A 19,621-nucleotide genomic window follows, 5' to 3' on the forward strand; every position below is an offset into this window, starting at 1 on the left:
AACAAGACAGAAACAAAAAAATAATAAATACTCGATAAGATAAACCCCTATAATTACCGGGCTTGTCAAATTTGAATGTCACGTCTGCGCCGGTTGAAAGATGAACTCAAACACTGACTCTGACTGACGGGGATGACGTGAGCGCGTCGACGACTAACAAACGACAATTATCCACTACTTCGGCGCTGTGTGCAAAAACGCCATCAGCTGGTTCAACGTGGTGGTAGTACTGCAACTACTTCAGCGTGTTAATTTTAAACCGCGACTGAGCCGCTCTAGTGGTACTTTTAGCCCGGCTTGCCTCTCGGAACGGGACCGACCGGCGCGAGCGCCAGATAAATTACGCTCTTCTAGTGTGTGTTATGTTGAACGGGGAACGCCACTGTGGGCTGAATTAATTGCACCCCTTGATGTGAGATAGCATAATCCATATCATGTTAAGAATTATTGGTATGCCAATTATCTGAAATGTCGTGGTTCAATCCGAGACAACAATGGATTTAGAAAATTCTGGACAAATTGCCACGATCACGTAGCCTACAGTAACTACTAAGTAACGGCACAATAGGCCGCACTTTCCACCCGGATTTACTACCATATACCGAAAAGGGTGGAGGGACGGAACAGCTCTTTGTGTGCTGACTGAACAGCAGATAAGATAACACACCGTTTGCAACCAAAGTGCTAATAATATCGAAGTACAACATATGGCATGCAAGCAATATCACGCGAAATTGCGCTGTTCGACATTTCATTTTGCAGCAACGGAAAGCACGACTAATTGCACGTTCCCAGCAGGGCTCGGGTTGAAGCTTTAGCAAATAGCGCAAATGATTGATTCGAGGCCAAAGTTATACCGCCCACAGCACCAACACCAACAATTTGACCCTCGCTTGAATGTCACTTAGAGTTAAAGTTCCAAGAGTTTGTGAGAGATAAAGGCTGAACTCAGCGGCCACGGCGGTCACACGCATCGCATTTCGCGATGATGTCAACCTTCCAGTGAAACAAAAAAAAAAGTAACCAAACAAAACAACAGCCGCTTTTTCCACTTGAGCGCAAAGTACGGGTGTCATATTCCGTCATCTCGAGACGAGGACCATAAAAAGCGTCGGTTTATTCCACGACGTTCAAGAGCTGTCACACTCAAGAAGCCGATAATCTTGGTGTTAAACTGGTATAATATCACCGGCGGCGGGAACTACGAAAGTTGGTGGGTATTCGATACGCGCGATACGCATCACCTCCGTCCGGCGGCCCGGCCACCGGTTTGATTTCAATACAACGAGCGTGAAGTTGACGAAAAGCAGTGACCGATTTTCGAGCCGAACTAGTTGTAGTTTTCCATTTCACGCTCTCGGTTCTAAATTCCAGTGCTTTCTGTTTGATGACTTCACTGGGCTACTTTGAGACGCACAACTGAGCATCGTCATGTAATTTTTATTAGATTTAATGTAAAATCAATGTTCGAAGAAGTTTTAAATCTTTTCTAAATGATTTTTGTAGGTTATTGAATTACTGTTAATAACAGTTGAGTTCATAATACAGAAAGAATGGTCGGCCAATAATATTATAAATGAAAGATTGAATTAAATTGAAAACTTTTATATTCAATAATTGCGTTTACCGGAAATACATTCACTTTTTCGGTAATTTCAACCAAAACATTTGAATTGAGAAAAAATTATACATGATCACAACATTCCGTGTTTGCAAAGGCTGAAAACAAGCAAAACCTAAGAAAACAGTTTAGATAAGTTTCCAAGTAACCCATAACTTTCCAACACTAAATTAGTCGATAATGAACCATGTAATCTTGTCTAGCAAACAGCATATCTACAAACTTTCATTAAATCCTGAGAGGTTCGAGATAAAAAACGAATTTTACTCTATCTCAAACAGCAAATGTTTTTTTTTTAACTTGTGAAAATAAGTGAAAATTTGAGTGAACATTTACAATAAAAGAATGATGTTACTTTCTGTAGCTATTAACGCCATTGACTCTCCAAACACAGACGACAACTACAAATTCCATCCTTTCACTTTTATTATTCGGAATGGTTGAATAAACATTAAGTATTCTATGCTACCATGAGAGGGATGCGTGCAAAATCTGAATCTAAAACATTCTAGGGAAAAGTTTTCGAAAAAGTGCAGGACATATTTTCATTAATACACAGGTTCTCGAACATGAACTGCTCTAAAAATTCTAAACTCATAAAACGCAAATCACATAGTCAAAGTGAGGAAATGAATGTAAAATGTTAAATTAATTAACGATTTTCTAAACATTTTTTCTTGAGTATCTTGACGGACGAAGACTGCAATGTTTATTTTTCTAATAGAAGTTTTTGGCATGGTCCGTTTGGTTCTCAAGCAATCTCAAAAAAATCGAAAAATACCAGTTTCAGAAACATCAACGATGAAACATCATTATGGAAGCTTTTCAAAAACACTGTGAAATAATAAGAAGTGGTAAAAACTAAAAATAGAAGTCTCAAGTTGACGTGAGGTACTTGTTAGGTTGACGTAGGTCAATCCGCAGTGACCGTATTTGACGTCTATGGATTATAATTTTTGTGTACAGAATAGTACACAGCATAGTACAATGACCACGTGATCTTCTTTCCTGACTTATAATTTATTGTTGCCACCAAGTCAAGAATGAAGCTTTTACATTTTAGAAAAATAGAATGTACTGAAAGCTTAATAATAAAAATGTAAAAAATTCAAGCGAATTTTTGGCACTTGACAAATGAAAAGACCACGTGGTTAAAGTTGCAAAGGAAGGGGGCCAAAAGACCACGAAAGATCACGGGGGGTTTAAAAAGTGATCAAAATATGACCACGTGGTTTAGGAACGGCCCCTAAGCATACTCATCGTGTGTAATAAGGAGACAAACATAATTTGCACAGAATTTTAAGGCATGTTGAAAATAAGGGATGAGCAGATTTTTTTGCGCGCATTTGTTTCCAACACACTGAGTGAAGAAAGCAAAATACGCAACATCGAAAAGCTGTATTGTGAAGAGTGAGCGCAAGAAACTCTCGTAGATAGACTTTTTCAATTTCCTAGAGTTTTAAACAGTTTTCTGATTTTTATATATCAGCTGAAAGAGTGCCATTTTCTGAGCGAAACGTGATTTTCGAAAAATGTTTATCGCTTTCCTTCGATTTTTGAATGAAGAATAAAAACCTGCTCGAAATGCCCTAAATGACAGTTCTCTCATATACCGTACATGGGCGAAACGTCAACTAAGACCTGCCCAGCAGTTTTTTCATTTTTATTTCAAAAATCGAAGGAAAACGATGAATATTTTTTGAAAATCACGTTTCGCTCCGAAAACGCGGCTTTTTCAAATGATATAGCTTTAGGACCCAATTATAACTGAGAAAATATAGATAGGGCACACTTGCTGTCTGGTACTTTTCATTCAGTTAATGGTTTAGCTTTAGCAATTATTCTTAGCGTGGTTTGTGTCTAGAACGCTAAATAGGACTCTCCACTATCAAGTTGTGCAAAGAATATGACATGAAACGTGTTCATTAAGTTGTGACGGTTTAAAGAAAACGATCGATCAAAAGTTCGATCAAAGCAGATAGGACCTTTGTGAAATGTTTCTCGAGAATTGGTTGGTCCACAAGCCCATTGGAGAATTATAATTTAACCATCGTATGAAAGATAAACGAACGATAAACTAATACCTGGTTTAATAAACTACCGTGTTTTGAGACCAATAGGTAGTTTTAAATTTGAGTGTTTATTGTTGGTTTTGGAAAACATTTACAATAACCTATTCTATAGCGTTAACGTAAAATTGTACGCTATGCTCACAGAGTTTTTTTTCAAAGTGCAGGTCTTTGATGGGGTAAAACCACTTTGGATGGACCATGTCCTTTAATGGACCACCCGTCAGATGAACTCAATTTATGCGAGAACTCGAGAGATTTTAAGAAAATTTCCATCAGGAAACACTTTTTCTGGCTAATGTGCATCAGAATCACGAGAAACATTTGTAAATTCCAATTAATATCATAAAAATAAACATTTTTCCGTCAGGGCGGTCCATTCAAAGTAGTTCTATCCTAAATTTAGCCCAGATCAAGCTTCGGAAAATGACTGCGGTGCGACACAATACTGACGACTCTTCTCCCTTTTTACTCTAACAGCATTATGAATAAGCTATTCATGAGAACTCAAATACAGTTAAAGCTTACACAAGGAAACGAAGCTATCTCGTGTCACGACAACGCATTCTTACGCATGTATTTTGTTCGTGCGGACACGACAACCTAGTTTGTTCATTTTGAGAAAGTCCTGTTGGTTTGGCCTGCGCTGTTGACAGCCTGCTGATCGGAGCTGCTGTCATCGATGATATTGGAGCCTCACTCCTGCATTTCTTCTTTTTTTAGGCCGATGCCATAATGAATATGAAACAAATCGTTTCATATATGTTTCTTTTGTTGATATTATTTTCCAAGCCTGGCCTAATTTACTCACACCTGTGGGAAGTTAAAAGAATCACGCCCCTTGAAAAAAGCTTGAGCCATTTACAACATGGGTATGAAAAAAACATCGTTAGGCGAGCTGATATTCATTTTTCGTACGTTTTGAATGCAGTATAAAATGTCTTTGTATCTCACGAAATTGAGAGAGTGGTATAACTTGAAAAAAAGGCGGGGCCACTTAATACATGGGTATGAAATAAAGTCAGGTGATCATTTTTATCAAATTGAATCTGTAAATAAAATTCGTTGCAGATGCATCGTAGTTTGATGATCATCACAACCCGATAATACTGTCAATAAGGACATTGGTATTCAAAATTCGTTTACTGGTATATGATATAATATGTATTAGGGGAAGGCACATTTTCGTTACACTTTCGACAGTATATCACCCTGATAAAGTAAGACATAATCCTACATCAAAACTGAAGTTAGAATTTAGTAGATTATTTTGCCGATTCATTAGACAGAAGCAGAATAAAGAACACAGCACAAAGAATTGAGAAACAAATTATCACTTCATTCTATGGCCAGGTAGGATCTACACCACACTTCCATCACCAATGAACGGTTCTTTTCAGGGCTAGTAATACCGATACTCGCCATGAATTATGATGATGCCTAATCTTCTAAAATGGGCAGATTTATGTCACTCTATCTAGTGATTCCAACAACCTGGAGAGTTATGGTATTCAGTAAAGTTGTTGTGAAGGTCAAGGACATGAGGTTGGAGGACAGTATGGTTTGTAATTCATGACGTTAAGAACTTTTAGTTGGCGCAAAGTTTAGAGAATTGGGCCACGACGTGGCACTAGTGAGCATACAGTTTTAAGTACTTTGCACTTATTATATCTCGTGAACCAGATTTACCTTAAAAATTCCTATCTTCAGCGTAGTGGCGTTGTACCTCTTAATTAAGGGCTTCTAATTGGTATGCAGTTTGAAATGGAACTCAACTTCAACGCGGCGCTAGTGTGCAAGTAGTTTTGAGTTATTGAGTTTTGAACTAAATTTATCTCGAGAATTAAACCACTTAAAAAGCTGCGGTCTTCAGGGAAGCTGATCAGAAGGTCCAAAACTATTGTGGGCTTAATAGCTTAGTTCCGAATTCTGCCACAACGTACAGTAGTAGGAAAGCTCAAAATCGTGAACTATTTTTATTTATTCTCCAAATACTGGCTTTATTGACACATTATATTCAGAAGATATTTAGTTTATAAAAAGCCTCGAAGAATGACAACAAATAAAAGTTTGCATCTTTGCCGCTGGTGGCGTTCCAAAATCTAACTTTTTAGTTTCACTCTAGAGAAATCTTCAGCAAATCTTCACCAAAGTTGTAGATAATGTTGTCACAGAAAACTTTGCTGAAGACTTCCTTCTTCCAACCCTACTTGTTTTGGAGATACACCGTTTCGTATCAAACTAGCCCTAAAAATTAGATTTTTTTGAATATCTAAAAAACTGAAGCATTTGAAAGGCAACTATGTTCAGCATATATTTGCACAACGTTGAAATACACAACTTTGTAGAAGACACAGTAAAGACAGCAAAACCGAGTTATTGTCAAAAAATGTAAAAAACTTAATTTTTTTGTACATCCATAGATCACATTTGAACAATAACTAGTAGACGGAATCAGCATTGAAAAAACTACTACCATAAACACTACGAAATTGATAAAAACGTTTGTCCCTTTAAATATAATCATTGCCTGATATGCAATTTAAAAAGACATATTTTTTATATTTTTTGGCAATAACTTAGTTTATTTAAAAGTTATCATTTTTCTGTCTTCGTTGAAGTTGTGTGTTTGGATGTAATACATATATATGCTAAAGTTTTATAGATATTTAATAAAATTCAATTTTAAGGACAAGTCTAATATAGAACGTTATATCTCCTAAACAATAGGATATAGGAGAAAAGTGTCCTCGGCAAAGTTTTTCGTGATAATATTATTTACAACTTTTATGAAAATACCATTTCCTTTAAGTGCAAGACTTTTCAGTTTGCAATGTCACAAGCGGCGGAGTCCCGAGGTAAATATTTTAGTCATTCTTTAAGGTTTTTTATATAGATAGTATGTCAATGAAAGCAGTTTTTGGAAAGCAAATGAAAAAAAAAAAATACGATTTTGAGCTCATTTTTGATCTGGGTAGAAGCTATTTATTTTGTGTTTTTTTTACAGAGTTGTGTGTTTCACAAGTATATGATACACAAATATATACTGAACGTTGTTGCTTGCCAAATGCGACACTTTTTTAGATAATCAAACAAATCGAATTTTAAGAACTAGTCTGATACGATACACCATGTATTTCCAAACCAAAAAAAGTTAAGAGAAAATAATCTTCAGCAATGTTTTTTGTGAGAACAATATCTACAACTTTGCCAAAAACTTCATTAATCTAAAGTGTAACACTATCAACTTAAATTTTGCAGCGCCACAAGCGGCCGAGTTCCGAACTAAAACTTGTTGTAATTCATTGGGTTTTTATATACTAAACATTTTCTGAACATAGTATTTAAATGAAAACCAGTATTTGGATGGATGTTATCAAATCGATATTTTATCGATATAAGTGCTAGGTTTGTAAGCGACGCGAGCGCCATGTAGCGGGAGCATTACCATTTAAGTTTGAAATGACGGTTTCAAGTTTTACGCATCCTTTGAAAATAAGATGAATGTCTGTTCTCTGCGTGGACACCCTAAAATTGAATATGCAACCTTAGTGGCACCACTGTGCATCGTGGTGCTAGTTTGCAGTTTTAAAAATTCTTTACCTAATTTATTTCATGAATTCAAGCGCTAAGAGTAAGGTAAAATTTAAATGAGTCGAAATCTAAGTCGAAATCACCACGTAGCGGTAGTATTTCGCACTAAACAGTCCACTAACCAGGGATCCTTAACCTTCTATACAACTTTGTTGAAATCCTCAACTTTCAGGACATCGGAATCCTGAGGTATGTTGAGGTGAAACGTCGTTGAATCCAGAAATGGCCGACTTCGATCCACCACTTCGAATTTTCAAAAGCACAACACTCAGAAATAGTCAATGCGTTCACTGTGAAAACGCTATTTTTTGTTTGCATCACCACAGCAATCATAAAATAGAATTTTCACAGGAAATGCAATAACTACTTCCGAGTTGTGTGCCTTTGAAAATTCGAACTGGTGGCTCGAAGTCGGCCATTTTTGGATTCAACGACGTTTTACCTTAAGGCCAAAATACGAGGAATAGCGCGCACACTAGCGTTACGTATCGGTAAAAATCTCCACTGACCTAAACACCATCCAGAAACCCTTCACCTTGAAGTCGGAATCGTAAGATACGTTAAGGTCGAAATACGAAACATTGTATCTACAAAAGTGCCACATAGAGGCAAAATTTTGTATCAGGCTGTCCATCAACAACAAGTTTGCTGTAGACCGCAAGTATCTAGGAAATAAAATCACGAGATAAGTTCAGGTTAAAATACCAAGAATTGCGAGCGCACTAGTGCTACGTAGCGTGGGAATTCCGTACTACACAATCAACCATCCAGTCCTTGACCTTCTTAACAAATTCGAAGAACATAACTTTCTAGGTCGTTAAAAACACGAGATATGGCGCTTGGATATATAGAATTTTCGTCCTGGGAGCTGCGAGGAATTTATTTTTCAGATGGTGGAAGAAAATGGCGGATCAAGTTGGCAGTTTCACTGTGCAGAAGATGATAGGCGGTATAAAATGAAAAGTGCGTGAATTTAGCCGAAGCTCAGACGAATTTTTTTTTCTTGTATTTTCCCTTTGAAGGTCAATAAATTGGCTGCAAAATGATATCTCAAGATTATTTCTTCGTGTTTTTTGATGAAGGTATGTCCTATTTTGTGTGACCAAATATTCAATGAATCAAATATATTTGAAAAGTCATACCTTATCAGAAGAATTTTTCATGTTTTTTTTTTTTTCATTTGGGTTGAGACTACCCACAAATATAATCTGAGGAGTGAATCGAAAAAATAGAGAACTTTATAGTAAATCAAAATCGCGATTTCTGATTGTAATTCCAGCCTAAACTGATTCCGTAGTAGTGACGCAACAGTTTCTACGTTGAGAAGGATTATAAGTTTATATTGGTTATCTATTAGGAAGTGACGATTTTTTGGGCCAATTAAAGCCAAACGGTTTTGAATCCACAAATGGCCGACTTCGAGCCACTACTTCGTGTTTTCAGAAGCTTAAGACTCGGTAATAGTTGATGCGTCACATGTGAACCGCTGTTTTCGTTTGCTGCGGTGAAGCAAGCATAACATAGCATTTTTACAGGAAACACATTATCTATTTCCAAGTTTTGTGCTTCTGAAAATTCGAAGTGGTGTTTCGAATTCAGCCGTTTGTGGATTCAATACCGTTTCAAGTTCAAATAAAGGCCGACAATATTTGTCTACATGAGTTTGAAATTTTTTTTCAGCGGTAATTCAAGAAAAAATCCTTGATAATGGAAAGAAATTGCAACATAAAATCCACACGGTTTGTGTTCTACCCCACTGCCTTAAATACTACCAATTAGCAAACAAACCTACCTTCGCAACCAGCGGGGATCCACTCTTGCCGCCACTATCCACCGAGTCGGAGCTCTTGCCAAAGCTCCCGATCGAGGTCATCATCAGTGCCCGACTACCGCTCGTAGTCCGGTTAAACCCAACACCAGGAACATCCTGCGAAAAGTCCAAGCATTTCTTCGACTTCATCTCCTTCTGACCGTTGGCCGGATTGGCGTTGCTGACGATGGAGATCGATTTATCTTCACCCCCACCGCCATCCGGTTTATTTTCCTTCTCATCTTCATCCCCTAGCGGGATCACTTCGGCTGCGTTGGTTGCCGGATCGGAGTTGGAACCAGATCCGGACCCGCTGTCCGGACTGCTTTCGCCCTCCTGATTGGCACCGTCGTCGCCATTGTTGTACACCCATTCGTCGCCCTCGGAGGAGCTCGAGCTTTCGTCCGTTTTGGCCCGCTCGCTCGAGTCCTTGTTCAGCTCCGAGTCGGTGTCCAAGTGCTTAAAGTAGAATGTGGCACAGTTTTTCGACTTCCTAGTCGATCGGTTGAACTTAGACAAATCGTTGGTTTTGGTGCGTTTTTGTTTTCCCGAATGCTTCGGGGAGGATGATTTGCTCTGCTGCTGATTGGTGGCATCATTACCGCTGCTGTCGTTATTGTTGCTGTTGTTGTTGTTAATTCGATCTTGTGCGGTTGCCTCGCGGATAATACCGTCGATTATATCCTCGCATAGCAGTTTTCCACTCGCGGGGTCGGCGGCTGGACTCGTCGTTTCGCTGGCCGCAGTGCTGCTGGTGCTGGTGGTTATAATCGCGTTCGTCGACAGCTCGACGATGTCTGTTTCCATCATAGGATTCGCAGTGACCGCTTCCGGTGAATACAGTTTAGCAGTGGAAGGCGGAGGCATCGACGGCGTGTTGGTGGTGGCCGTCGTAGTCGTCGTGGGACTACCGGGATTATGCTGGTGGTGGTGGTGGCTGTAGGTGATAATTTTAGGCACAATTTCACAGTCGCTACCCTCGGAATCGGCATCGAAACCAGCGTTTGAAAGCTTTTTGGCTTTAACCCATTCTTCCTGCAATTGAGAATTAAAGCATTGAATTAATAAGCGTATGACGTGGTATTGATTTTCTAGAACTTACGCCACTCAAGCAGTCATTCTGCAGTGAGCTGGGTGACTTCGACTTGGAATTGCTGAGGCGTGCTAGCTTATTGACGGGCTCCTCGTCGGTGTCCGAAAGACTGGCGTTGTTATCCGAGCTCTGCAAATTGAACACGAAAGCGCAAAGTCAGAACTCAACCAATTTATTGATTATATGTCTATCACTTACCGAGGTTTTGTTATCCAATAGTCCTTCGAGCAGCAGCTGAAACTCGAATGCCTTCAAATACAGCAAAAGATATCGCCGCTGAAGTCCCTTGACAATACTGTTTTCCTTCGCCTTTCCGCTGAGCTTGACGGCAGTCAACTTCTCCTCTGGGAAACTCCTGTCGGCCGGCCGCTCGTAACCGGCTGTCGTGAATAGGGCCGTCGATGTGCCCGGTTGTGCGCTGTCCGGAACTTCTGGCGTTAATGATCCAGAGCCGGAAGGGGGTCCCGTTAGCTCTCCGGCAGTGCTGCTGCTGCTGTTGTGGTTATTGCTATTGTTCTTATTGCTTCGGGTGGCCGTCGACGATGATGACGAAGCTACGCTCGTGACGCCGGAGATATTGCTGGAAAATTTGCCCGCCTTGGCCGATTTCTTCTCGTAGGCACGAACACAGGCAGCAACGGCACGCGAATTGGATTTGATTTCACGGTAGATTTCCTGCGAATGGCAAAATAGAATGGAAAAGCATGATTAGTTACCAATCGAAGGAAGTGCCGGTGAATGGTTCTATGGTTCGATTATTGTTGACAGGTTAGGGTTGTGCTAGTGTTTGTGTTCTTCAGTCGTCTCGAAACAATGATTAGTTTTAAGTGTGATAAAAACTAGGACTTATTGAGGAAATAAAAATTGAAGGTCATCATCGTATAACAATAAATGGAATTAAATTATAGCAACCACATTAAATAAACCTCACTTCAAGAGAGCCATTTTTGCCGTTACTGATAGTGCGTTATCTGTTCTATTTACATAGTGCTGTTGGAAAGGCAAAACAGCAAACGGCAAACCAGGCCTCTACCTACGCGCCGGTGTATGCGTCATATCATAATGTGTGACCCTTTCGGGCCAGACCAGAAGGCTAGCCGATTTCAAGCCTCGACTTAGCCTCCAGCATGCATGAGTAACAATAAGTTGCGATAACAGTTTGCGGCACCATAAAGTAGTGAGCTGTAGAACTGCACAAAACTGCTGACTCACAATTTATGGCGCTGTGAGACTTTGGTTTAAAATAGGTAACATAGTTATAATCAATGAGAGAAAATCGAAATATTGTGCTGAAGCTTGAAAGCAACCAACAGAGTTTTGTCAAGTAATTATTTCTCCATTAGTTGGTCAGTTGGTTCCCAAACAAAACGATTACGCAATCCAAGGAATGCCACCAAAGCCAAAATCTAGCATCATTACGACAAAAAATTTCAACAGGATGACGTTGAAAGTATTTCCTTCAAACTTTAACGCTAAAACAGCGTGGATAAAACTGACAATTAGTGATTTCACTGACTGCTGCAAACCTTCGACGCTCATCTGACACACTAATGACGCACATTCTCGGTCAGAAATTAGATAAATCAAAAACTGGCCGTAACCCTTTCCAATTACAGCCCTTAAGGGGCACACAAATTGGCGGAAAAACGCTGCCTAAGGGTTCCAAACTCATCGTAGGCAGCCCTGCTGCTTCCGGATTTAGTTTCACCCCTGCACAAAAAAGAGGCCGTGAAGAATACAAATCTATTTAAGGCGTGAGACACGAGTGGTACCGGTCCGTCAAACGGCAGCTTCGTACGCTCCTCGGGTTACCACATTGCCCCCAACAACAGCCCTTTTAATGAGATCTTTTTAGGCCCTCCAACGCCGCCAGTGCGAACCGCATACTCCGATTCGACTCGCGATGCGAACACGATGAACCTTTTGATTCGAGGTGAGCCTTTAATTGGCTTTTTTGCCGGCCTAAACCAGAAGCATTTGATTCGCTTGTTACAAAACAATTTGCCTCAAGGTTCAAGGAAGAGATGAACGTAAAAATTCACTTCTTCGCGTGAGTCGTGTTACGTGTGTTTTTTTTTTCTTGTTGATGACCTCACAGTCGTGTTACTTTTTTACGAGATGCGTAGGATGTTGATCAGTTTGTTCAAGCGAGATTTTACATCTCTTGAGTCTAGACACACTTCTACTTATTTGTTTTTATTAAACTGTTGAGATTCTGATGTGAACATTAGAAGTTATTCTTTTCTGTCAGGTAAAGAGGTTACATACACACCTTCCGCCGAAATGCTCGAAACATTTCACAATAACACCCACTTCTGGCGGTCGCATTGTCGTAAATTGAGGCCAAAGTCGGCTCTTTATTCCACAATTGGGGCCAACCGACGTAACGCGTTGGACCAATTTTTGTCCCCCCGTTCTGAGCCTGGAGTGATAGATAATGTAAACGCTTACGACAGCGTTGCCTCGAAACGTCTTCCACAAATTTACGACACGGTCTGGGCGCGGTATAATGAACTTCGCCCCACCTGGAACCTCTTCTTGTACTCGTACGTCCATACGTCTGCACGACACTGCAATCAAAGGCCAATTATCCACTTCCACACGCCTGTTCCTAATTCAATTGGTGAGATTCTACATTGCATCTGATTACGACCGATTGAATGGACTAATACTCGAATTTGTATATTTATTTGATACGAAAAAGACGGCGGGAGACCTCTCGAATGAGGTGATCATTTGCCAGCAACGCTGGATGTCTTTCAAAGCCAAACGATGATGAACTTAATGAAGGTAAAAGCGATTGAAAAATGCCAAATAAAAACATAAACATTTATCATATCATGTCTCCCCACCATTAGCGTCGTATTTTGTGTCTGTTGATGAGTTGAAAATTTATGACATATCGCGTCCTAATATGGGAACTATGGGAGGTAACTGTGGGTTGAATTATTGCTTTCGGGATCCGATGAAAATAACAGAACAGATCTCTCCGCAACAATGTGCGCCAGAGAGAGAAATGATTTGTCATTCCATGAATTATGTGCCACACTTCGCCATCTAAATGGTTTCACCACCTAGCCATAGCGACGACTTGGCTTTTAAGGAACAGAAAAAAAGAGAGTGACGGTAGGTGTTTAGGTGCCCAATTTAGAATGACTAGTAACAAGGTATGATTATAGTTCTTGCGATGAAATGCTTTCATGGCAAAGAAGCGTTTTATTCTGGGTCCGTGGTAGTTAATGGCAGAACTAGGCTCATTGTTGAGGTTGAAAATTACCGTTTCAACATTTTTATGGTTTGAATCTGATAACGGGTTCTATTTATTTATTTACACACGATATGGCGATTATGTTCAATATTATTTTTAATTTTCTTAGAATTCAAAAATGTAACTTACAAAAATGGTAGACGCGAATCTTATCTGAAGTGTTTGGCTATATAAAACAGTGGATTTAAAAACATTTACTGTAGTACCTACATTCTTCAGAGATAACTCAAATATCAGCTCTGAAGATAACGTCGAACATTATCATTATATGCATATAATTTTTACTAACTAGAAGCGACAATGATTGTAGGTACTGTATCAAAAAATATACATGGGTTGAAAATCCAGAATTTGACATTTTTATGTACGTTTTGATGCCAAATGACCAATCGTCGAATATAGACAATTTTTAATTCGAATTAAAATTTGTACACGTATTTAACTTTGTAAACTGAGTATTTTCTAAAAGGGCGTTGCACACAACCCTTCTGTTATTTTTTCGTTTACGCTGTCGCGTGTTTCATATTGCAACTATGCGGCTGGAGGACAACTAAATTTTTCTCGTGCTGACAGACATGAAGATGGCGTTCAAACCGGTCCCGCAAAGTCAGATTTACAACCGTCTTTATTAAGGCGTTTCAACATTCTGAATAAAGTGCATTGAAAATTTTAAAATTTAATTTTTTTTTAATTTGGAGGAAATGAGGAATTGAACAGGAATGAAACACTAAACGGTGCAAACAAGGTTTAACACTCAGAGTGCATGCAGATAAAATTAACCGTTCTCTTCTAATTTAAATGCCAGACGAGAATATATTGGATCTTCAGTCATTTGTTTGTTTAAAATGCCACAAATGTAAAAATAAAATTAATATGTCGACCAAAGTTTCGAAATGTGCCAGAAGTTTGTCCAAAATAGGTAAAAATTGTCAAGAAAATTTATGTAGTAAATAAAAAATGCGTTGACCTAATTAGAAAAAACACGCACAATAAGTGCGCAAAAAGGCTTTTTTTAAGTGAATTTTTGAAAAAAAAATCACAAATATTCACTGAATTTTATCTCAGTTTTACTTGATTTTCATCTCGATTCACAAAGTGGAATTAACTCTACTATTAACTCTAAAGTACACATCAGCGTTTTTCGAAAGCATTTAGCAGATATTGTAAAAACATTACAAGTTGAGTTTTTATCACGTAGATGTTAGCATTCATTTTTTCAAGGGTTTCAGATATTATGATATTTACTACATAGAATTCATGCGGTTTTTTTACGAATTTTGAACTTTTTACCTATTTTTTCTACATAACTAAAATAGCAGTGTATTAAAAACGCTGACAATTTGTCAAAAGCGCTTAGAATTCATAGAAATGAATAATAATCGCAAATGCCACAAAAAATAGATAATGCAAAATGTTAAAACGAATTCGAACGAATGAAATTCCAGAAATATTGGATTGCTCTTACTTTACTTTACTTTTTTAGCTAACGGACCGTTCACCGGTCTAGGGCCGAACGAATTAGAGATGTCCAGCTTACTCTGTCTTGGGCAGCCGTTCTCCAGTCTCCCCGCACACCAGCAGATCGTACATTTTCTTCCACCGCGCACATCCACCGCGTGCGAGGCCTACCACGGAGTCGACGGCCTCTTCCGGGTTCTCTACTGAAGATAGTTTTGGCGGCTCTCTCGTCAGACATCCTGGCTACGTGTCCAGCCCACTGAAGCCTGCCCCGCTGTATTACCTTCACTATATCAGCATGTTTGTATACCTGGTACAACTCGTGCTTAATGCGTCTGCGCCATACTCCACCTTCCAATTTACCGCCAAGTATCGGTCGAAGAACTTTACGCTCAAAAACTCCGAGATCTCGTCGATCAGCTTCCTTCAGCGTCCATGATTCATGTCCGTGAAGGGCCACCGGGAGTATCAGCGTCCTATACAGCGCTAGTTTTGTGCGAGTTTGCAAACTACGGGACCTTAGCTGGTTACGCAGTCCGTAGAAAGCCCTGTTCGCAGCTGCAACTCGTCGTTTCACTTCACGGCTCATATCGTTGTCACATGTCACAAGCGTACCAAGATAAACGAATTCGTCAACCACTTCAAATCGTTCCCCATCTATCTCCACCTCAGCACCAACACCACGAGGACTCCCACGCTCTCCGCCAGCTACCATGTACTTCGTTTTGGCAAAGTTAATGACAAGTCCCAATCTCGCTTCTTCTCTTTTAAAAGGTACGAAAGCCTCCTCCACGGCCTTACGGTTGATACCGATGATATCGACGTCATCCGCAAAACCAAGAAGCATGTGAGATTTGGTGATGATCGTACCGTTTTTTTCGACGTATGCTCTTCGTACTGCACCCTCAAGAGCGATGTTAAACAGTAGGTTGGAGAGCGCATCCCCTTGCTTCAGTCCATCCAACGTTACGAACGCGGCTGATGTCTCGCCAGCTATCCGCACGCACGATTTTGATCCCTCCAGTGTCATACGACTCAGCTTTATTAGTTTCGCAGGGAAACCGTGTTCCAGCATGATCTGCCACAGCTCGTTTCTTTTCACTAAGTCGTATGCCGCCCTGAAGTCCACAAACAGATGGTGAGTCGATAAGTTGTACACCCGGAACTTATCGAGGATCTGTCGCAGGGTGAAAATTTGATCCGTCGTGGAACGCCCTTGTCGAAAACCAGCCAAGGTATTCGCTAACAAAGGATTCCGTTAACGGTCTCAATCTGAATAACAGGATACGGGAGAGCACTTTATATGCGGAGTTGAGCAACGTTATCCCTCGATAGTTGCCACAATCCAATCGATGGCCCTTCTTATAGATAGGGCATATGAGGCCTTCCAACCAGTCGTTCGGCATTTGTTCATCCACCCAGATCCTTAGTATTATCTGGTGAATCGCATAGTACAGCCGCTCGCTTCCCGCTTTTAGAAGTTCGGCCGGGATACCGTCCTTCCCAGCGGCCTTGCCGTTTTTCAGCTCACTAATCACCTTTTTCACCTCCTCCTGTGTTGGTGGCTCCACAGCTTGTTCGTCACTCATAATCGTCATTCCGTTCCTGCTCTGCTCATCAGGCTCCTCACCGTTCAATAGCGCCTGAAAATGCACCTTCCACCTGGCTGCAACCGTCGGTTTATCATGATGATAAACCGATCGGAATGCTCTATTACTTGAAAATATTTTGCATTGCAGAAATGCTCAAAATGTCAAAACTTACAAATAAATTTGAAGCTAACTGTGCAGAAAGCTTATCCAAAATATTTCGAAACATGGGTAAAAAGAGTATCAAACATGTATAGCAAAATAATCAAAATAAACCATAAGCCTGCAAAAATTATTCTGGTCTTGCTGGTCTTTACGAAGTAGCGGTTGAACTATTCCAAGAAGTGATAGATGAGCCTTGTGACAAAATTGATGAGAAAATGTTTACTCATTCCCTAGGGATACTGTTTTTTCCAGTGAATAACCATCGGTTTGCCACTACAAAGTTTACCACTGCAGAGTTTACCGGATCAAAGTTAGCGAATAAGTTAATTTATAGTCCTATATAATAAAGCGCTCGCATCTCAGTCAGATAGTTCGTTATTCTTATTAATTCTTAAGTTTTAAATTCTTTTATTTTTTTTCTAAATTCATGCGATCAACATGATTCAAACAAACTGTACCACAATGTTTCGAACAAAACCTAGTATACTAAACTTCCTTGATACGCGTTTTTTCAATCAAACAAACGAGTATTCACTAATTTTTAGCGTAGAACTACGTCTTTCAAAAGGAGGAAGTAAAATAAAAAAAAAATCGCAACAAATGATAATTTTAACGTAGAACTGCGGTTTTTTTAGCCTGCCACATAGGGGTGTAAAGTGAAAATTAAAAATATTAACGGAAAGGGGACGAAATTTATCCCTTCTTGAATGCTTATAAATTGGTTTGTTTTCTACCGATTGTCTCCATTCTTGCAGCAATCGATTAAAATAAACATATAAATAAACACGCACCCTAGCATCCTAGTATACCTAGTTAGCCGAGAATGCACTGTTCGGGCTTTTTGGCCTGCTTCTGGTCAAACTAATTACATTTTTTTGGTAAATGATGGAAGGGACGGACGGTCCTATATTGGCAGTAGAAGCAACGGGTTGCATTAGTATCAGCTGGTTTTTGGAATTTGTTTTCGGCTCAAACAAATCATTTGCTCGGTTGGTCACATGTCTCAGTAGCAGAGCGGTATTTTTCAGTGTGTGTTGTCGGGATGCCTTATTCTCCCACTGTCGGGGCAGCACAAAAGTTGCGACCAGCATTATATTCGATTTTAAACTGCCCTTCTTAAGACAACTAAACAAGTAATTAAAGATCAACCCTTTTTTGCGAAAGGTCTCATGCGATCACAGACAAATACTTCGTACTCCAGCACGGCCTCTTACTCCAAGTAGTGCATTATTACTTTGAAATAGTGTACTATTCTCGTACAATAGACTCCTAGCGTTTATTTAATGAAGAGTATTTTGCGTAATACTACGTCAGTAATGCGGTCGTGTCTTGGATACAACCTTCTAGTTTCTTGTCCAATTTGGATAGTTTTCATCGGATAGTTTCGGATAGTTTTCATCGAGCTTCCTTCGTTTTTGTAGCGATCGATTGAAAAATTTGTTACGCTTTTGGTGAATTTGTTACGTATTTTGGTGAATAATGAAAAATGTTAAACTGTTGTACTATTAAAAAATATCAAGCTATGTTTTAACCGCAGATGACCAATCAGAGCTGCGAACAAGGTCAAATACCATCCAATGTGGGTAATTTCGAAACCGGCATAATATCTAGAGACCGGAATTCGAATGCCAAGATGGCAACTTCCGGTTCCTGGAAAAGAGCCTGAATTGGCCGAATACCACACAGTATGGATATTTCCATAATCGAGACTAAAAATTAGCGTTGCACCGAATAATAGGGCTGAGAAAATGTTTTTTTATGAAAAGTATCGAATTTTCAGTTTACAGAATAGTCGTTTTAACTTGTGCTTGTCTAGGGTAAGTCACCTTAAGTCAAGAATAATTTGGTTTTTATTTTTCTCATCTTATTATCATGTTTCGTTGAATATTCGGCCGTCTGTTCAGCCGAACGAAAGGCCGAACATTCAACAGAACATGATGATTAAATGAGAAATGTTTAAAACCAAATTACTCATGACTTGAAATGGATTACCCTAGACAAGGTCTAGTTTAAATCAATATTCGATAATCCGAATATTCGGTAATTTTCAAAAGTAACTTTTTCCCAGCCCTATTATTCGGTGCATCTCTACTAAAAATCGACCTCAAACGCCATTTTAAAATTCAAGAGGGTGACTTCCGGTCTACGAAAAACAAACAAAAATAGCTTAACATAACCCAATCGGAATCTAGAGACCAGAAAACAACTCCAGACGTCGTTTTGATATTCAAGATGGCCACTCCCGGTTTTCGGAAACAGCTCATGTTTTTTATCGGAACCAAAAAGATTCCCAGAGACCAGGAATCGATTCTAGACGTCAGTTTTTAGTTCAAGATGGGTACTTCCGGTTTCTGGAAACGACCAAATACCTCCCAATAAGTTTATTTCTGAAGTCAAAATGTTACCGAGAGGCCAGAAATCAACTACAGACGCCATTTTGAAATCCAATATTATAATTAACTTCCGGTGTCTGGAAAACAGCCAAAAATGGTTGAATACTGCCAATATGGATATTACCGGGCCAGGGTGGTAGCCAGAGGCCTGAAATCGACTCCAAACGCAATTTCGAAATCCAAGCTGGCAACTTCCGGTTGCTGGAAAACTACCAAATATTGCCGATTACTACCCAGTATGGATATTTCCGGGATCGAGATGATGCCTAGAGACCGAAAACCACTTCCAGACTTTATTTTGATATCCAAGATGGCGACTTCCAGTTTTCTGAAACATCCTCAAATTACCGTAAAATACCTGATATGATTATTTCTGCAACCATTCCGCAACAGAGCATCACTTAAATACCAATTGGATAATATCAAAACGCCGGGAATCGACTTCAGATCCCATTAGAATCTTTTCAAAGTCACCAAATTATTCCCAGAGAGTTATTTTATTTGTGTTAGATAAAATTCATTGAAGTAACTTAAATTTATGTTAAGTGCAAAGGGGTGGAA

At 39.6% G+C, this 19,621-nt stretch overlaps 1 protein-coding gene across 3 annotated transcripts in view; it reads right to left on the minus strand.

The window, feature by feature from the left end:
- Positions 1 to 19,621, minus strand: part of LOC129732650 (klarsicht protein) — a 446,402-nt gene that overhangs the window by 44,033 nt on the left and 382,748 nt on the right. For all 3 annotated transcript variants that reach the window (XR_008729309.1, XM_055693703.1, XM_055693702.1), the window contains exons 5-7: positions 10,386 to 10,862; positions 10,197 to 10,316; positions 9,077 to 10,129 (exon numbers count right to left, since the gene is read on the minus strand). Coding sequence is in view for 2 of the 3 variants with exons in the window: in XM_055693703.1 (XP_055549678.1) it covers positions 9,077 to 10,129; positions 10,197 to 10,316; positions 10,386 to 10,862 (1,650 nt within the window). In the remaining variant the exon portion in view is untranslated. The remainder of the gene's footprint in view (positions 1 to 9,076; positions 10,130 to 10,196; positions 10,317 to 10,385; positions 10,863 to 19,621) is intronic.

This window comes from Wyeomyia smithii, chromosome 3 (assembly GCF_029784165.1).
Source record: "Wyeomyia smithii strain HCP4-BCI-WySm-NY-G18 chromosome 3, ASM2978416v1, whole genome shotgun sequence".
NCBI lineage: Eukaryota > Metazoa > Arthropoda > Insecta > Diptera > Culicidae > Wyeomyia > Wyeomyia smithii.